Source organism: Catharus ustulatus, chromosome 23 (genome assembly GCF_009819885.2).
Source record: "Catharus ustulatus isolate bCatUst1 chromosome 23, bCatUst1.pri.v2, whole genome shotgun sequence".
NCBI classification, from domain to species: Eukaryota; Metazoa; Chordata; class Aves; order Passeriformes; family Turdidae; genus Catharus; species Catharus ustulatus.
Window position 1 is genome coordinate 2,947,496 of NC_046243.1, and position 12,991 is coordinate 2,960,486.

A 12,991-nucleotide genomic window follows, 5' to 3' on the forward strand; every position below is an offset into this window, starting at 1 on the left:
CCCAGGGCGGCCGAGCTGGGCCCCTGTTCTTGGGGGAACCGAGCTGTGCACGGGGCTCTTCGGCCTCGCCCCGAGCTCCCTGAGGCCGAGCGAGGCGTTGATGGCACACGGCAAAGAGCCGCCGGGCTTCATCCCCCGGACCCGCCGCCGGGCCCCCTCCGGACCCTGCGGGGCTCGGCCCGAACCCCCCGGCTGGACCCGCCCGAACCCCCGGGCTGGACCCGCCCCGAGACCCGACTGGACCCGCTCCGGCCCGGCTCTCCTCAACCCAGCCCAGCCTGGCTCACCCCGTCTCGGCCCGGCTCTCCCACCCCCAACCCATCCCAGCTCTCCCCGCCCCAGCCCAGCCCCAGCCCAGCCCCAGCCCGGCTCTCCCCGCCCCAGCCCAGCCCAACTCTCCCCAGCCCATCCCAGCTCTCTCCGCCCCAGCCCAGCCCGGCTCTCCCCGCCGGCTGTGCGGTGCTCCCGCGGTCTGCGCGCTCTGGCCGCCGCTGCTCCGGTGGTTCCCCAGCCCTGCTGGCGATCGGCAGCGCTGGCATCGCCGCTCCGGCTCCGCGGGCATCCCGGCGCTGCCCGAATCCCGGGGGCTGGCGGCGCGCCCCGCGGCTGCTGCGCGCAGGCAGCGAGGTGCGCTCGCCCTCCGGCCCCGCCGCATCCCCGGCGCGCCCGCGGAGCCCCTGGGCACCGGCGGCATGTCAGCCGTGCGCAGGAAGTTTGGGGACGAGTACCAGGCCGTGGGCCTCTCTCGCTGCAGCGCCCGCAGAGAGCGGCAGCGCTTCGTGGACAAGAACGGGCGCTGCAACGTGCAGCACGGCAACCTGGGCGGCGAGAGCAGCCGCTACCTCTCCGACTTCTTCACCACGCTGGTGGACCTCAAGTGGCGCTGGAACCTGCTCATCTTCCTGCTGACCTACACGGTGGCCTGGCTGGTGATGGCCTCCATGTGGTGGGGCATTGCGTACCTGCGCGGTGACCTGCACCAGGCGCACGGGGACGCGTACAGCCCGTGTGTGGCCAACGTGTACAACTTCCCCTCCGCCTTCCTCTTCTTCGTGGAGACCGAGGCCACCATCGGCTACGGGCACCGCTACATCACGGAGCGCTGCCCCGAGGGCATCGTGCTGTTCCTCTTCCAGTCGCTGCTGGGCTCCGTTGTCGATGCGTTCCTCATCGGCTGCATGTTCATCAAGATGTCCCAGCCCAAGAAGCGAGCGGAGACCCTCATGTTCAGCCGTGCCGCCGTCATCTCGCAGCGCGATGCCAAGCTGTGCCTCATGTTCCGTGTGGGCAACCTCCGCAACAGCCACATGGTGTCTGCCCAGATCCGCTGCAAGCTCATCAAGGTGAGGCCGGCAGCGGCGATGGGTGGCACAGGGCAATGGGTTCTACAGGGCATTGGGTGGCAGAGGATGCTGGAGGACACAGGGTGCTGAGTGACACAGGGCGGCGCAGGGCTTTGGGTGGCACAGGATGCTGAGTGACACAGGGCTTTGGATGGCATAGGACGCTGGGGGCACAGGGCACTGAGTGGCACAGGACATTGGGTGGCACAGGGCTTTGGATGGCACAGGGCACTGTGTGGCACAGGACATTGGGTGGCACAGGACACTTGGCACAGGGCGCTGGGGGGTACAGCAGTTTGGGTGGCACAGGGCACTGGGTGGCACAGGGCACTGGGTGGCACAGGATGCTGGAGGGCACAGGACACTGGATGGCACAGGATGCTGGGTGGCACAAGATGCTGGGTGGCACAGGGCACTGGGGGGCACAGGACACAGGGCTTTGGGTGGCACAGGGCACTGGGGGGCACAGGACACTGGGGACACAGGGCTTTGGGTGGCACAGGGCACTGACTGGCACAGCACTTTGGGTGGCGGTGGGCGATGTGGGCAGGGTTGGGCCAGGTGCAGGGCTGGGCACAGAGGACAGGTAGCCTGGGACTACCCCTGTGTAGTCCCTGGCAGCTGTGCCCTGCCCCAGGGGCAGCCGTGCTGTCCCTTGGCATGAAGTGAGAGGATGTGGCTGTGCTGTGTGCAGGACTGTGCAGAGTTTCCGTGTTGCTGTCCGCAGCAGGAGCCATAAAAAAGCCGGGCAGGCTGGATTGTGAGGCTGGAAACTGTGGATTGAGAAACCCAGTTTGGTCAGGATGGATGTGGCAGGATGCAGGACAGCTGCAAGGAGGGGCACTAAGGCATGCTGCTCAGCAGATGATGGCTGGGAATAAAGAATTGATTTGTGGTGGTATTAAACTGGGATAAAGATCAACCTTGACCTCCTCTTCCTCTTGGGGGAAACTTGCAATCCCTTATCCCAGTGTTGCACCTGGTGACCTCACAGCATTTCAGAGGGGTTGTATAGATGCTTTGGTGGAAACACCCTTTGATTGTCACCAGTATTAATCACTGACAATGGCCAGTATAATTCAGGATGCAGGAAAACTGAAATTCAAAGGAGATCATAACAAGCAAACAAACAGAAAAATTAGGACAGAAGAGTTTAGCAGTCACAGAAGTCCAGAAGCTAAATTGGGCTGGAGCTAAGCCCAAGACTAAGCAATGGGATTAAGCAGTGTAACATCTCACAGCAGCTATGACTTGTCAGGGGAGCATGCTTGGTGAGGAGGGAGCTCTGTCTAAAGCTCCTCAGCTGTTGATCCCAGTGATGACATTAATTTCAGGATATCATATTTGACTGTATAAATGTTCTGTACTCTCTCTGGCCTTTTTAATAATCTGCATAAACAAGCATGAAGCAGTAGGTGACGTGGCAGTGGTAAATATGAAAGGTTGTTTCCTTCTGTTCTGTGCTGAATGCTAGACTGAGCTGTTAATTTTTCATGCTACAGAATACCACTTAAAATGGAGAATCTGCTGAGATTTAAAAAGAAGTTGTCTGTATATATGGGAACAAACTGTGAGGAGTTACACTGGAGCAATTTTTGTAGGAATTGGAAAGCCAGCTGAACCATGGTTTTTGTTGTTTTCTAGCAGAAATCTCCTCTCAAGTATTTAATTCTATCATTCAAAACGGAATGCAGATCAAAGTGGAATAAAAATGGGGTCACTTTGTGTTTCTACAGAGATGGCAACTAATTTTCTTTTGAAATAAGACACTGAATATACAGCCTGATGTCCTTTCTGCTGACAATTCTATTGCTACACAATGCTGATACACAGATGACTGGGACAGAAAACTGAAGGACATTTGATGGACCTACATGACCACTGTGTTTTAGGATAGCTGTTTTGTAGGCCAGACAATGAATCAGTGAGCAATTCTTAATGTCTTTTTGGTGTGATTGTCATGCCCATGTGTTGTCTTCAAGTTGCTTTGAGACCTTTTACAAACACAAGCTATGATCAGAAGATTTAAAACTGAATGTGCAGTAACTGCACCCTCAGTCCTCATTGAAAGGTGTGGTATTTGAAAGATGGGACTCTTTCTGTAAATCCTTGTCACTGATCTGGACACACCATTCTAGGAGCCACTGGTGCTGTTCAGATGGCCCTTGAATTTCCATCAGCTGCTTTGAAGTAGTTCTGTGTGTCCTCTAAACTTAGAGTGAATGTGCCAGAATTTGCTTGCTGTCTTCAGCAAATCCTTGTTGTGCTTTGAGCTCTGGCCTCTGTCCTTCCCTGCAGTGCTGCTAACAGCTGATCTTGCTAAACTTCTGCACCTGATCAGGTAGCCAGAATTTTCTTTTGTACTGGTGTCACAGTGAAGGAATGTGAAGAAACACATGACATTTTTGTACTTGAGCTGGGAGATGTATTTAGTGGTGAATGTGCTGTTTTGCTCAGACCAATGGAGCTCCAAGGATTTACCTTTGTAAAGTACACTCACCTAAGTTTGTCTGAAAAGCCTTTACTGATGCATACCCTGACACATTCAGTAAACTGCAATGGTGCTGCCCACTGGGCTGACTTTTCTTTATACATTCAGTAAACTACAATGGTGCTGCCCACTGGGCTGGCTTTTCTTTGGGTCCAGGGGCTGTGCAGCAGCATGGTAAAGTGATATCTGAGGCTCTTTTTGGACTGAGTTGTGGAGAGTTTGGAAAATAGTTACGAGACTAATGGTGTGTGTTTGAGCAACCATTAGGTTTTTTCCAGAAACCTAAGTTTTTCTAGTTACAGAAGCTGTAAAAAGCAAAATCCTGGGGCAAGAAATGGAAAAAAAACCTCTTTGGAACTAGCTGCTGGAAATGTGCAATCTCAGGTCCTGGACTTTTTCATGTCCCAGTGAGCTGTATTTTTCTGCCTGTTGATTCCTGGACCTTTCTAGTGTGCCTAAGGCAGCAGCCACCAGTATGGCAATCAGTTTTGAATTTAATTGAATTTTCTAAAACTCAATCACAGTGCATATTTATACCTTCTCTTGATGTGACTACATGTGCCATTGATAAACATGATAGTGTTGCTGTGTAAAATCATCTATACTGTGTTTCAGCTAGTATGAGACATTTTGATTCAGAAAGCTGAGGAATGTAAAATCATCATAACTTGTTTTCAACATGTGGTAACAATAGTTTTGAAAATACAGTTATGAAGCATGATAGCCACAGAGGCAATAAGGTTTGGGTTAGAACCAGCAGGCACCTGTTCTTTAGGCTGCACTTGCTAACAGCTTTGAATAAGATGAAAGCAAACAAAATTGTAACAGAAAGTTTGTAGATGGCAGGTGACAGGCATTGGAAATAAGTAAGAAGATTACAATATCTTAAGAAGATACTGTGATTTCCATAAGCTGCTAAGTAGGGCAGAAAGTGCAAAAAAAATTATGTTTTTAATATTACAGAATTGTTCAGACTGGAAGGAACTTCAGGATGTTTGTGGCCCAACCTTCTGCTGAAAGTGAGCTAGGAGATCAGACCAGGTTACTCTGGGCTTTTTCCAAAGTAGGTAGGAAACATCTAAGAAAAAAAAAACTGCACAGCCTTGCTGGGCAAGCTTTTCCACTGCTTAACTGTCCTCATAATGGAAATGTTTTTCTTCAATCCAATCCAAACTTCCCATGTTTCAGCTAATACCTGTTGTCTCCCGTTCCTGCCAGGCACCTCTGTGAAAAGCTTGACTCTGTCTTCTTCATCACTTCCTCTCAGGTTTTGGAATGTTTCTCTTAGATCCCCCTCCATGCCTTCTCTTCTCTGGGCTCAACAGGCCCAGCTCACACAGGTCATATTTACAGCATGGGACAACTAATAAAATAAAATAAAATACAAATAAAAAGTAAATAAAATAAAAAGCAGCAGTGATCCCAGGAATTATCTATGGTAGAGCTGCAGGTATAATGTCACAGCAGAAAAACTCCACAGAAATCTTCAGCAATGATATCAAAGTAACAAAATCATATTATTGCAGTTATATAAAATATAATAACACTTCTTGCAAGCTGATAGTCTGAGTGTGGGGGAGGAGCAATGAGCATGTACCAGTTTAGCATTTTCTAGATTTTTATGTTTCTCTATAACATGCTACAATATTAAGCTTGACAGTGCTGCATTTTTGAATCCCACTTTTTCTGCTCCAGTGCTTAATTAGTCCACCTGGATAACAAAACATAATCATGTGAGTTCTCTAATGACTGAACTGACAGAGGGTTAATAATAATAATAAAACTGCATCATGTCCATTAAAGGGAGATGTGCATGTTTATGCATAAACAGGGTTTAGAAAAGCAGAGAGAGTGAATAAAGGATAGAAGTGAAGATTTGAAGAGCATGATGTATTGGTTCAGACATTAAAACAGATTAAGTGGTGATGCAGTGGAAGTCTGCCTAGTAATAAAAACTGAAACAAAGATCCAGTGGCAGAAAGTTAAAGGCACAGGAACCTTTTCTTTTTTTTTTTCTTTTTTTTTTTTCCTTAGCTGTGAAGCAATTAACCTTTGGAGAAATTCTTCGAGACCTTTAGATTATCCATCTCTGACCACATTTAAATTGCAAGCTAAGGGCATTTCTAAGTAACTGTGCCCTTGTTCAACATGTATTAATCTGCAAAATTTACTTGTCTTTGCATTATGTGGATGGTCAAAATAAAGAATCACAATTGTTCCTTCCAGACTTATTCCTGACATTTTATAGTCCTCTGTCTTGTTTTGTGATCCTTTGAGTAAAGCTGTATATGTAAAAAACAAAGGTCACTGGCTAGGAGGCTGAACCTCTTGGGGCTATTAAGCTTTCTTCATTCAGGTTAACTTATTTTTATTCAACAAACAAGTTTCTGTAAAAAATCCTCCATGCCCTGCATAAATCAATCCTGTATGTAAGATACTGAATAGCACAAGCACAACCTTCTGCTTTCTCCCAGATCTGTTACCTCTAATCATCCTCACTGGGTTTGTTTACTGTTGAATGGATTTGATTGAAGACTCTTGCACAAAGAAAAATGATGTGTAGATCAAACAGCTCTTAAGTCAGTCAGGAACAGTTTGTGCAAAAGTGCACATTTTTGTCCAGGTAAATGCATTTGATAAAGCTTCAGGACAATTTGAGATTTAGATGTCGGTTCGTACAGGTTTGTTACCTTGGAGCAAAAATCATGCCTGGGCAATCGATTTGTGCACCGACTGCAAGAACAGCCAGGGAACCAAAGCAGTGCCAGAATCTGCAGCTCAGCTCTGCAGCTCAGCCCTGCAGCTCAGCTCAGCCCTGCCCCTCAGCTCTACAGCCCAGCCCTGCAGCTCAGCCCTGCAGCTCTACAGCCCAGCTCTGCAGCCCAGCCCTGCAGCTCTGCAGCCCAGCTCTGCAGCCCAGCTCTGCAGCTCACCCTGCAGCCCAGCCCTGCAGCTCAGCCCAGCTCAGCCCTGCAGCTTGCCTCAGGAAAAAAGAGGTTTTTGCAGTAGACTGATTCCACTCTTGCATATAGCACAGACTGTCATGACTGCTATGTAGCAGTAGTGTTGATTGCTTTTATCTCTCTTTCAAATCATAAATAATTTGTGAAAATGCTCTCACACGCAATCTGGTATTTTCTCTGTCTTCATCAGTAAAGCAGAAATTGGCTCTTGTCCTCCTGTGCAGGGAGAACTTTGTTACTTAGACGGGAAGAATGTTTCTTCCTCAGGGACGGAACAAGCATGTAGAACACAGATGAAATCACGGATTTTATTTAATGATGAGCTGTACTCCAGCTGCTGCCTGGCTGGGGATGCAATCTCCAGTAAATACCAGGCACTTATAAAGTCAGCATTTTTAAGGCAGGAGACAATATGAAGATAGATCCTTGGGGATTTTCTTTAAAGACAGAAATTTTCTTAAAAGAACTCTAATCAGATCTAAGTTGATGGTAAAACTGCTGCCTTTGGCTTGCTCTCAATGTACAAAGTTTCCAAGCAGTGGAACCTGTACATTTGTTAATACAAATGCAACACAATTTAAACTATTAATTTACTAATTTATGATAGTATAACCTATAATAATATTTATTTATTTATAATCAGTCAATCTTCTTGAAGAATTAAGTGCTTTTTAATCAAACCATAAGCAGGAAATATTTTAAATAGGATTTATATCAGCTGTGAAAAGCTTCTAATTTTGATGGGCAATTTTCACCAGAGACCTTCAAAGCAGTCGGGTGAGGAGGAGCTGCTTGGCCAACTGATGTAATTTTTAATTAGATTTTGAATACCAGGAAAATTTGGAGGGAACTCTATGGGGTGGAGGGAAGCTCCCATATCAGTATTTTTATTGGACCCATGAAATGATGGGAAGAAAAATGAGGCACTTGGCTTAATAAGTTCATTGTTAAGGTCAATATACATAGGAGGTACCTGCAAGGGATGGTGGCACCATCAGTATCAATTCAGGTGGTTTTTGTGAGAATGCCACTTACCAGGTGTGCTGTACAATTTCTGTGTTTACCTTTGAGTTAGTACATCACAGTGTCTGCCAAACAAAAGTAACATCCAAAAATAATGGAACATGAATTCAAACAACAGAATAAAATGTGCTCAGCCTGCAGATTTTTGTCTTGTTAACAGGAACTTTTGCCACAGGATATTCATGTTGAACATCCATTACAAGACATGTAGTGTGTGGTACATGACATTTTTGTCAAAGTGTATAAATATAAATATATATTTATATGTCACAGTAAAGTTTGTAGGTGGTGATGAGATCTACTGGCATAATGAGAAAAGTCAAAATTGGTCTTGCATAGCAGCCTCACAGTATTTAGCATTACTTACATCTCCATTATGAAGCCCCCAGACCTAATTCATGGAGCTGATAATGTCATGGAAGAGACAGGTTTAAACTTTATTGCACTGATTTTATGTTTTGCCTCACACAGTGATTACTAAATGATCTTTTTATCTTTAGTCCAGACAGACACCGGAGGGAGAATTTCTGCCCCTAGACCAGTGTGAGCTGGATGTTGGATTTGGAACTGGAGCTGACCAGCTGTTTTTGGTTTCCCCTTTAACCATCTGCCATGAAATTAACTCAGAGAGCCCCTTTTTCTCTCTCTCACAACGATCACTGAGGAGTGAGCAGTTTGAAATAGTTGTCATCCTCGAAGGAATTGTTGAGACTACAGGTAAGACAGAACAATCTGCATACTCTGATTTTCAGTCCTTGTTTTCAGTGCTGATATTTTTAGCAAGGCAGCTGTTAGTCCTGGATGCTCCAGCATATCCTGCCATATGCTGCAGAGTTTCAGTGGCTCTCCCCAGCCAACAGAAACCTCCCTTCCCCACAGAGCTCTGCACTGCCAGTTCCCAAAGTGGCCAGTGAGAGAGCCTGGCCCTCTGTGGAACAGCTCCTCACTCTTAGAAGGCTTCTGTTTTAAGGAGCACCACTCTGAAAGGAAGCTGAACTTTAAACGTTGCTGCAAAATTCTTTTCAGCCTAGCTTCCATTCAGAATAAGAAATCCAGTTTTACAGCACAAATACAGACCTCATAGTCACAAAGATTGTAGGCATATGTGGTTATTGACAAATATGAGAAGAGTTTTGTTTCTTTTTTAAATTTGGGTAGGTGTTGTCCAGATGACACTGATTTTGTGGTCTTTTGTTTTGAGGACTCAATTGTTTTATGAATCCCATGAAAATGGGTTCCAGTTATATGAGGAGCTCTTTATCAATGATCCATAAGTACTGTTAAAGTCCAGATCATTCAGTATGGTCATCAGCATTCTCATCTTCTTCCTTCTTGTGAGGATTTGTTAAACTTTGATAAATCACAGAGCTTTCTTGTACTTTCCACAAGACTAGCAGCTGCCTCATTCCTGCCTTGGAAAAGTGGGGTCCCTTTGGTGCAGCTGTGTGCAGTCATCTCTGTCTGATTGCTCTCCACTAAGCAAATACACAATGCACTGGGGCAGAATGCTCTTTCACTTTGAGGATGGCATCTTTAGATCCCTGCAGAGGCCTCATCTTACCCTGCAGCTGAACCATTTATTTTAGATAAGCATGCATTCATAACCTCCCTTAATGCAATTACCTGTCTGGATATTTAAAGGGAGACATTTTACACTTGAGAATCCATGTGGCAGTAACCAGAGAGCAAATCAGAATTTGGGTTTACTGACTGCTAATTCTGCCTCTGGAGAGAGACTACCATGACAGGAAGCCTTACAGTTCTGCTCACCTGGGATATTGGTATAAATTATTTGCAGTGCTGTTGTGGTGAGATGGTAACAGATTTGCCGCCTTGGTTAGAACACATTTTAGCTGTGAGTTCACAGATGCAAATTCTACCAATGATGTATTATGCACTAAGTGCAACAAAATCTTCAGTGAGTTTACAATTCCACCTGTGTCTGAGCATGAGTCTCTGCACAGCTTTTGTCTTGACACAGTTTGGAGAAAAAGTAACACAGCCTGCAGAAGAAATGCAAGATCATGTTTTTTATTTGTTGTTGTTTCCCTCAACACCTGATCCTTGCCAAAAGATTCTGTAAGCCTCTGCCAAGCAATAGCTCTTTCTCCCAAGAAACAGTATTTATTATTCTCTCAAGGCTGAATTTGGATTGTTCAGCCTGGAAAAGGGAAGCTTTGGGATGACCTAATTATAGGCTTCCAGTACTAGACATGGTGAAGAAAATGAATTCTGTCCCAGCTGAAACCAGCACACAAGCTAATATTACTGTTTTCATTTTACATTTTGCTTTGTCTTGGTTGCAAGTCTGCAATATTTGCATAAAAATCTAATCAATCAATTAGAGGCACTCCATTGACTCTCAGAAGATTATCTAGGAACGATTGCCCCATTTTATAATCTATAACATTGTTGGCTTGCTTGCTGCAGTTGATCTTTATCTGTCAGCCTTGTCATGTATTTTTTGTTCCATGTGCCAGTCTGCTTGCTCAGATGCTCTTGTCCATTCCCACAGGGATGACTTGCCAAGCCAGGACCTCCTACACAGAAGATGAAGTTCTCTGGGGTCACAGGTTCCTCCCAGTAATGTCTCTGGAAGATGGCTTTTTCCGTGTCGATTATTCTCAGTTTCACGCCACGTTTGAAGTCCCCACTCCTCCTTACAGTGTTAAAGAGCAAGAGGAAAACCTGTCCCAGTCATCTCTCTTGAACAGTCCTTTTGATAAGAAAACCAGAAGAGAACAGCTTTGTCCACTGGACTGTGCTGATGCTGCAGGAGAGAAGAACAAGCTCCCTGCTAAACTTCAGAAGATCAGCTCGAGGAAGGAAGGTCCAGCAAGAGCCCTGGGAATGAGTTCCAGTAACACAGAGAAGACTCTCAGTACTGGAGATCTCTTGGAAATCCAAGAAATAAGTCCCACCTCTGATGATGAAGACACTGATAACAGGATGCAGCTGAAAGCCTTAAAAATAAATGCCAAAGCTCTGACTCAGTCTACCAGTGAGCTGGAGTTACAGAAGGATTTTCCAGGTATGGGTGCTCTAGAGATGAAATTGGAAGATAATTTTCCTGCCAAGCTTTGAAAAATGAACTCTGATCACTTCTTTCAAGAGCTGAAGAAACAGGAGTTGTTGCTGATGAACTGCATTTGAGACTGCTGCCCTTAAAGAGTTGTTTCAGAGTAAATTCACAGCTTGGCTTTGCTACTTTCAGGAAGAATGATCCTTTTTGTATAATTGTTCTGTACAGATCCAATTTAGGTAGCATACCAGACTTTGAGGGGCAGTAAGGTTACCCTGCCATGCCAAAGAGATTCCTGCCCTGATGATGATGATCAGCATGCTCATTGCAAATCTACCCTGTCTTCCATGTATGCAGATGCTTTCTCACAAAGCAAGGATCACATCCTTAGTCACAGAGATGGACCCAAGGAGGGTTTAACAGCACTGAAACCTGGTTTTGTGCAGTCAGATCCTGGACTGCTCCTGATACACAGAACAGCAGAGCACAAGAGGAATCTGTGACCCTGCTCAGTCCTAGTCCTGCTCTCTCTCAGTGACCCTTTGGAAGAGCCTCCCTGGTGCATCCTTCTTTCCCAGTGACTGTGGCACGCTCCCTCTGTGCTCCCAGTGTCTCATCCAGGATCATTCAGGTGGAGGAAGCAGTGTGCAATAACATTTGGGTCATTTGACCCACATAAACGTGAGGATCATTTATCCTGTCCAAAACTAGACCTCAGCATTTGATTTGGTGGATCACATGCTGAATTTTAATGACCATACCACCACTCACTGTGAAGGAAACTTGAGATGAATAGCTCAGCTTCATGGCATGTTTTATACTGCAACTCATTGAAATTTCAGGTTGGAGACCTTGTAAGTAAGTAAGTAAAAGCAAAGTGCTAAATAATGCTCCATCATTACACATCTCAGAGTTTTACTAATGGATGGTAGTCTTTGATGTTGCTAATTTTAATTTTGTTACATTTGCCTTCTCCATTTATATATTATTCTGTGATTTGGTAGATTTGATATTTATTGCTGTTCAGCTCAAACCACCTCTGTCTGTGACAGAGGCTTTTTTCTTTCCTGGTTGGTAGTAGTAATAAACACACCCTGCTGTTTTGTAAAGTGTTCAGTAGCTCAGCATACAGAGTGTTCATCAGCAGAGCACCAGCAAAGCACCCACCAACAGAAGGATCAAATTCTGCTCTTGTTATGTGGACAAAATTCAGACAAATTTGAAAGGGCTGGCAGTGGCCATACTGTTTGGAAGTGCATTTCTTGATGGTAAAGTGGTGTATCCAAGCTAGGATATCCAGGTGTGTGTATCCAAGGATATCCAAAGTGGTGTATCCAAGCTTGGCTTGCAGAACTCACTATTTCTTGCTTTTGATCTGTCTGTGGTGTGAAACTGGAAAATGCTATTTTATGCAGGGATAAGATGTGCTGCTTGTCGTTGGTTATCTGTTCTCAACATAAATTTCAACAATATATATGTGCTAAAATCTGTATTTTCATTTATCAGCTGTATTTGTATGGAGTACTTAGATGACAGCATGAAGTCTTAAATGATGATGACTCTCCCTTCACTCCATAACTGCCAAAATCAGTATAAAATAAAATTACATCCGCCTTGGGTCTCAAGCATTCTTTACTTCAATGTGTGTGTTGACAGCAGAGCAGCTGCAGGAGATGAGGCCCCATCCTTGGGCACACCCCCCTCTGCTGTGGGGCAGCAACTGGGGGGGCTTCACCTGCTTGGGGGCTTCCCTCCCTTTGTGGGGCTGGGGCATGTGCAGATGGAAATGGCATTATTAGATTGGATTATTAAATTATTAAATTGGATTATTAAATTGGATTATTGGATTATTAGATTGGATTATTGGATTATTAGATTGGATTATTAGATCAGCAAGGTGCTGCCCAGGGCAGTTTCACTCACTTTGTGCCTTCTTTTGGGGGTGAGTGAAAATGGGGAGCTGGGGAAGCCTGGGAGGGTGATGGGAGCCCCCCAATGTCACTGGGACACTGATGATGTGGTGGGGAGCAGCTGAATCATACAGGGCCCCTCCAAAAAAGGGAGGTTACAACCCAAAGCAGCATAAAAAGGGGTAAAAAAGCAAACTGCATTGTAAAACATTTAAAAGCCAGCTAGTCCTCCAAGACCC

The 12,991-nt window shown here is 45.6% G+C and overlaps 1 protein-coding gene across 1 annotated transcript; it reads left to right on the forward strand.

The window, feature by feature from the left end:
- The first annotated feature begins 630 nt into the window (after positions 1-630).
- Positions 631-12,467, forward strand: LOC117006340 (G protein-activated inward rectifier potassium channel 1-like). The gene is made up of 3 exons (XM_033078721.1): positions 631-1,343; positions 8,321-8,537; positions 10,336-12,467. Exons 1-3 carry the CDS (start codon positions 693-695, stop codon positions 10,902-10,904), a joined length of 1,437 nt encoding a protein of 478 aa, XP_032934612.1. The 5' UTR covers positions 631-692; the 3' UTR covers positions 10,905-12,467.
- Positions 12,468-12,991: the final 524 nt, after the last annotated feature.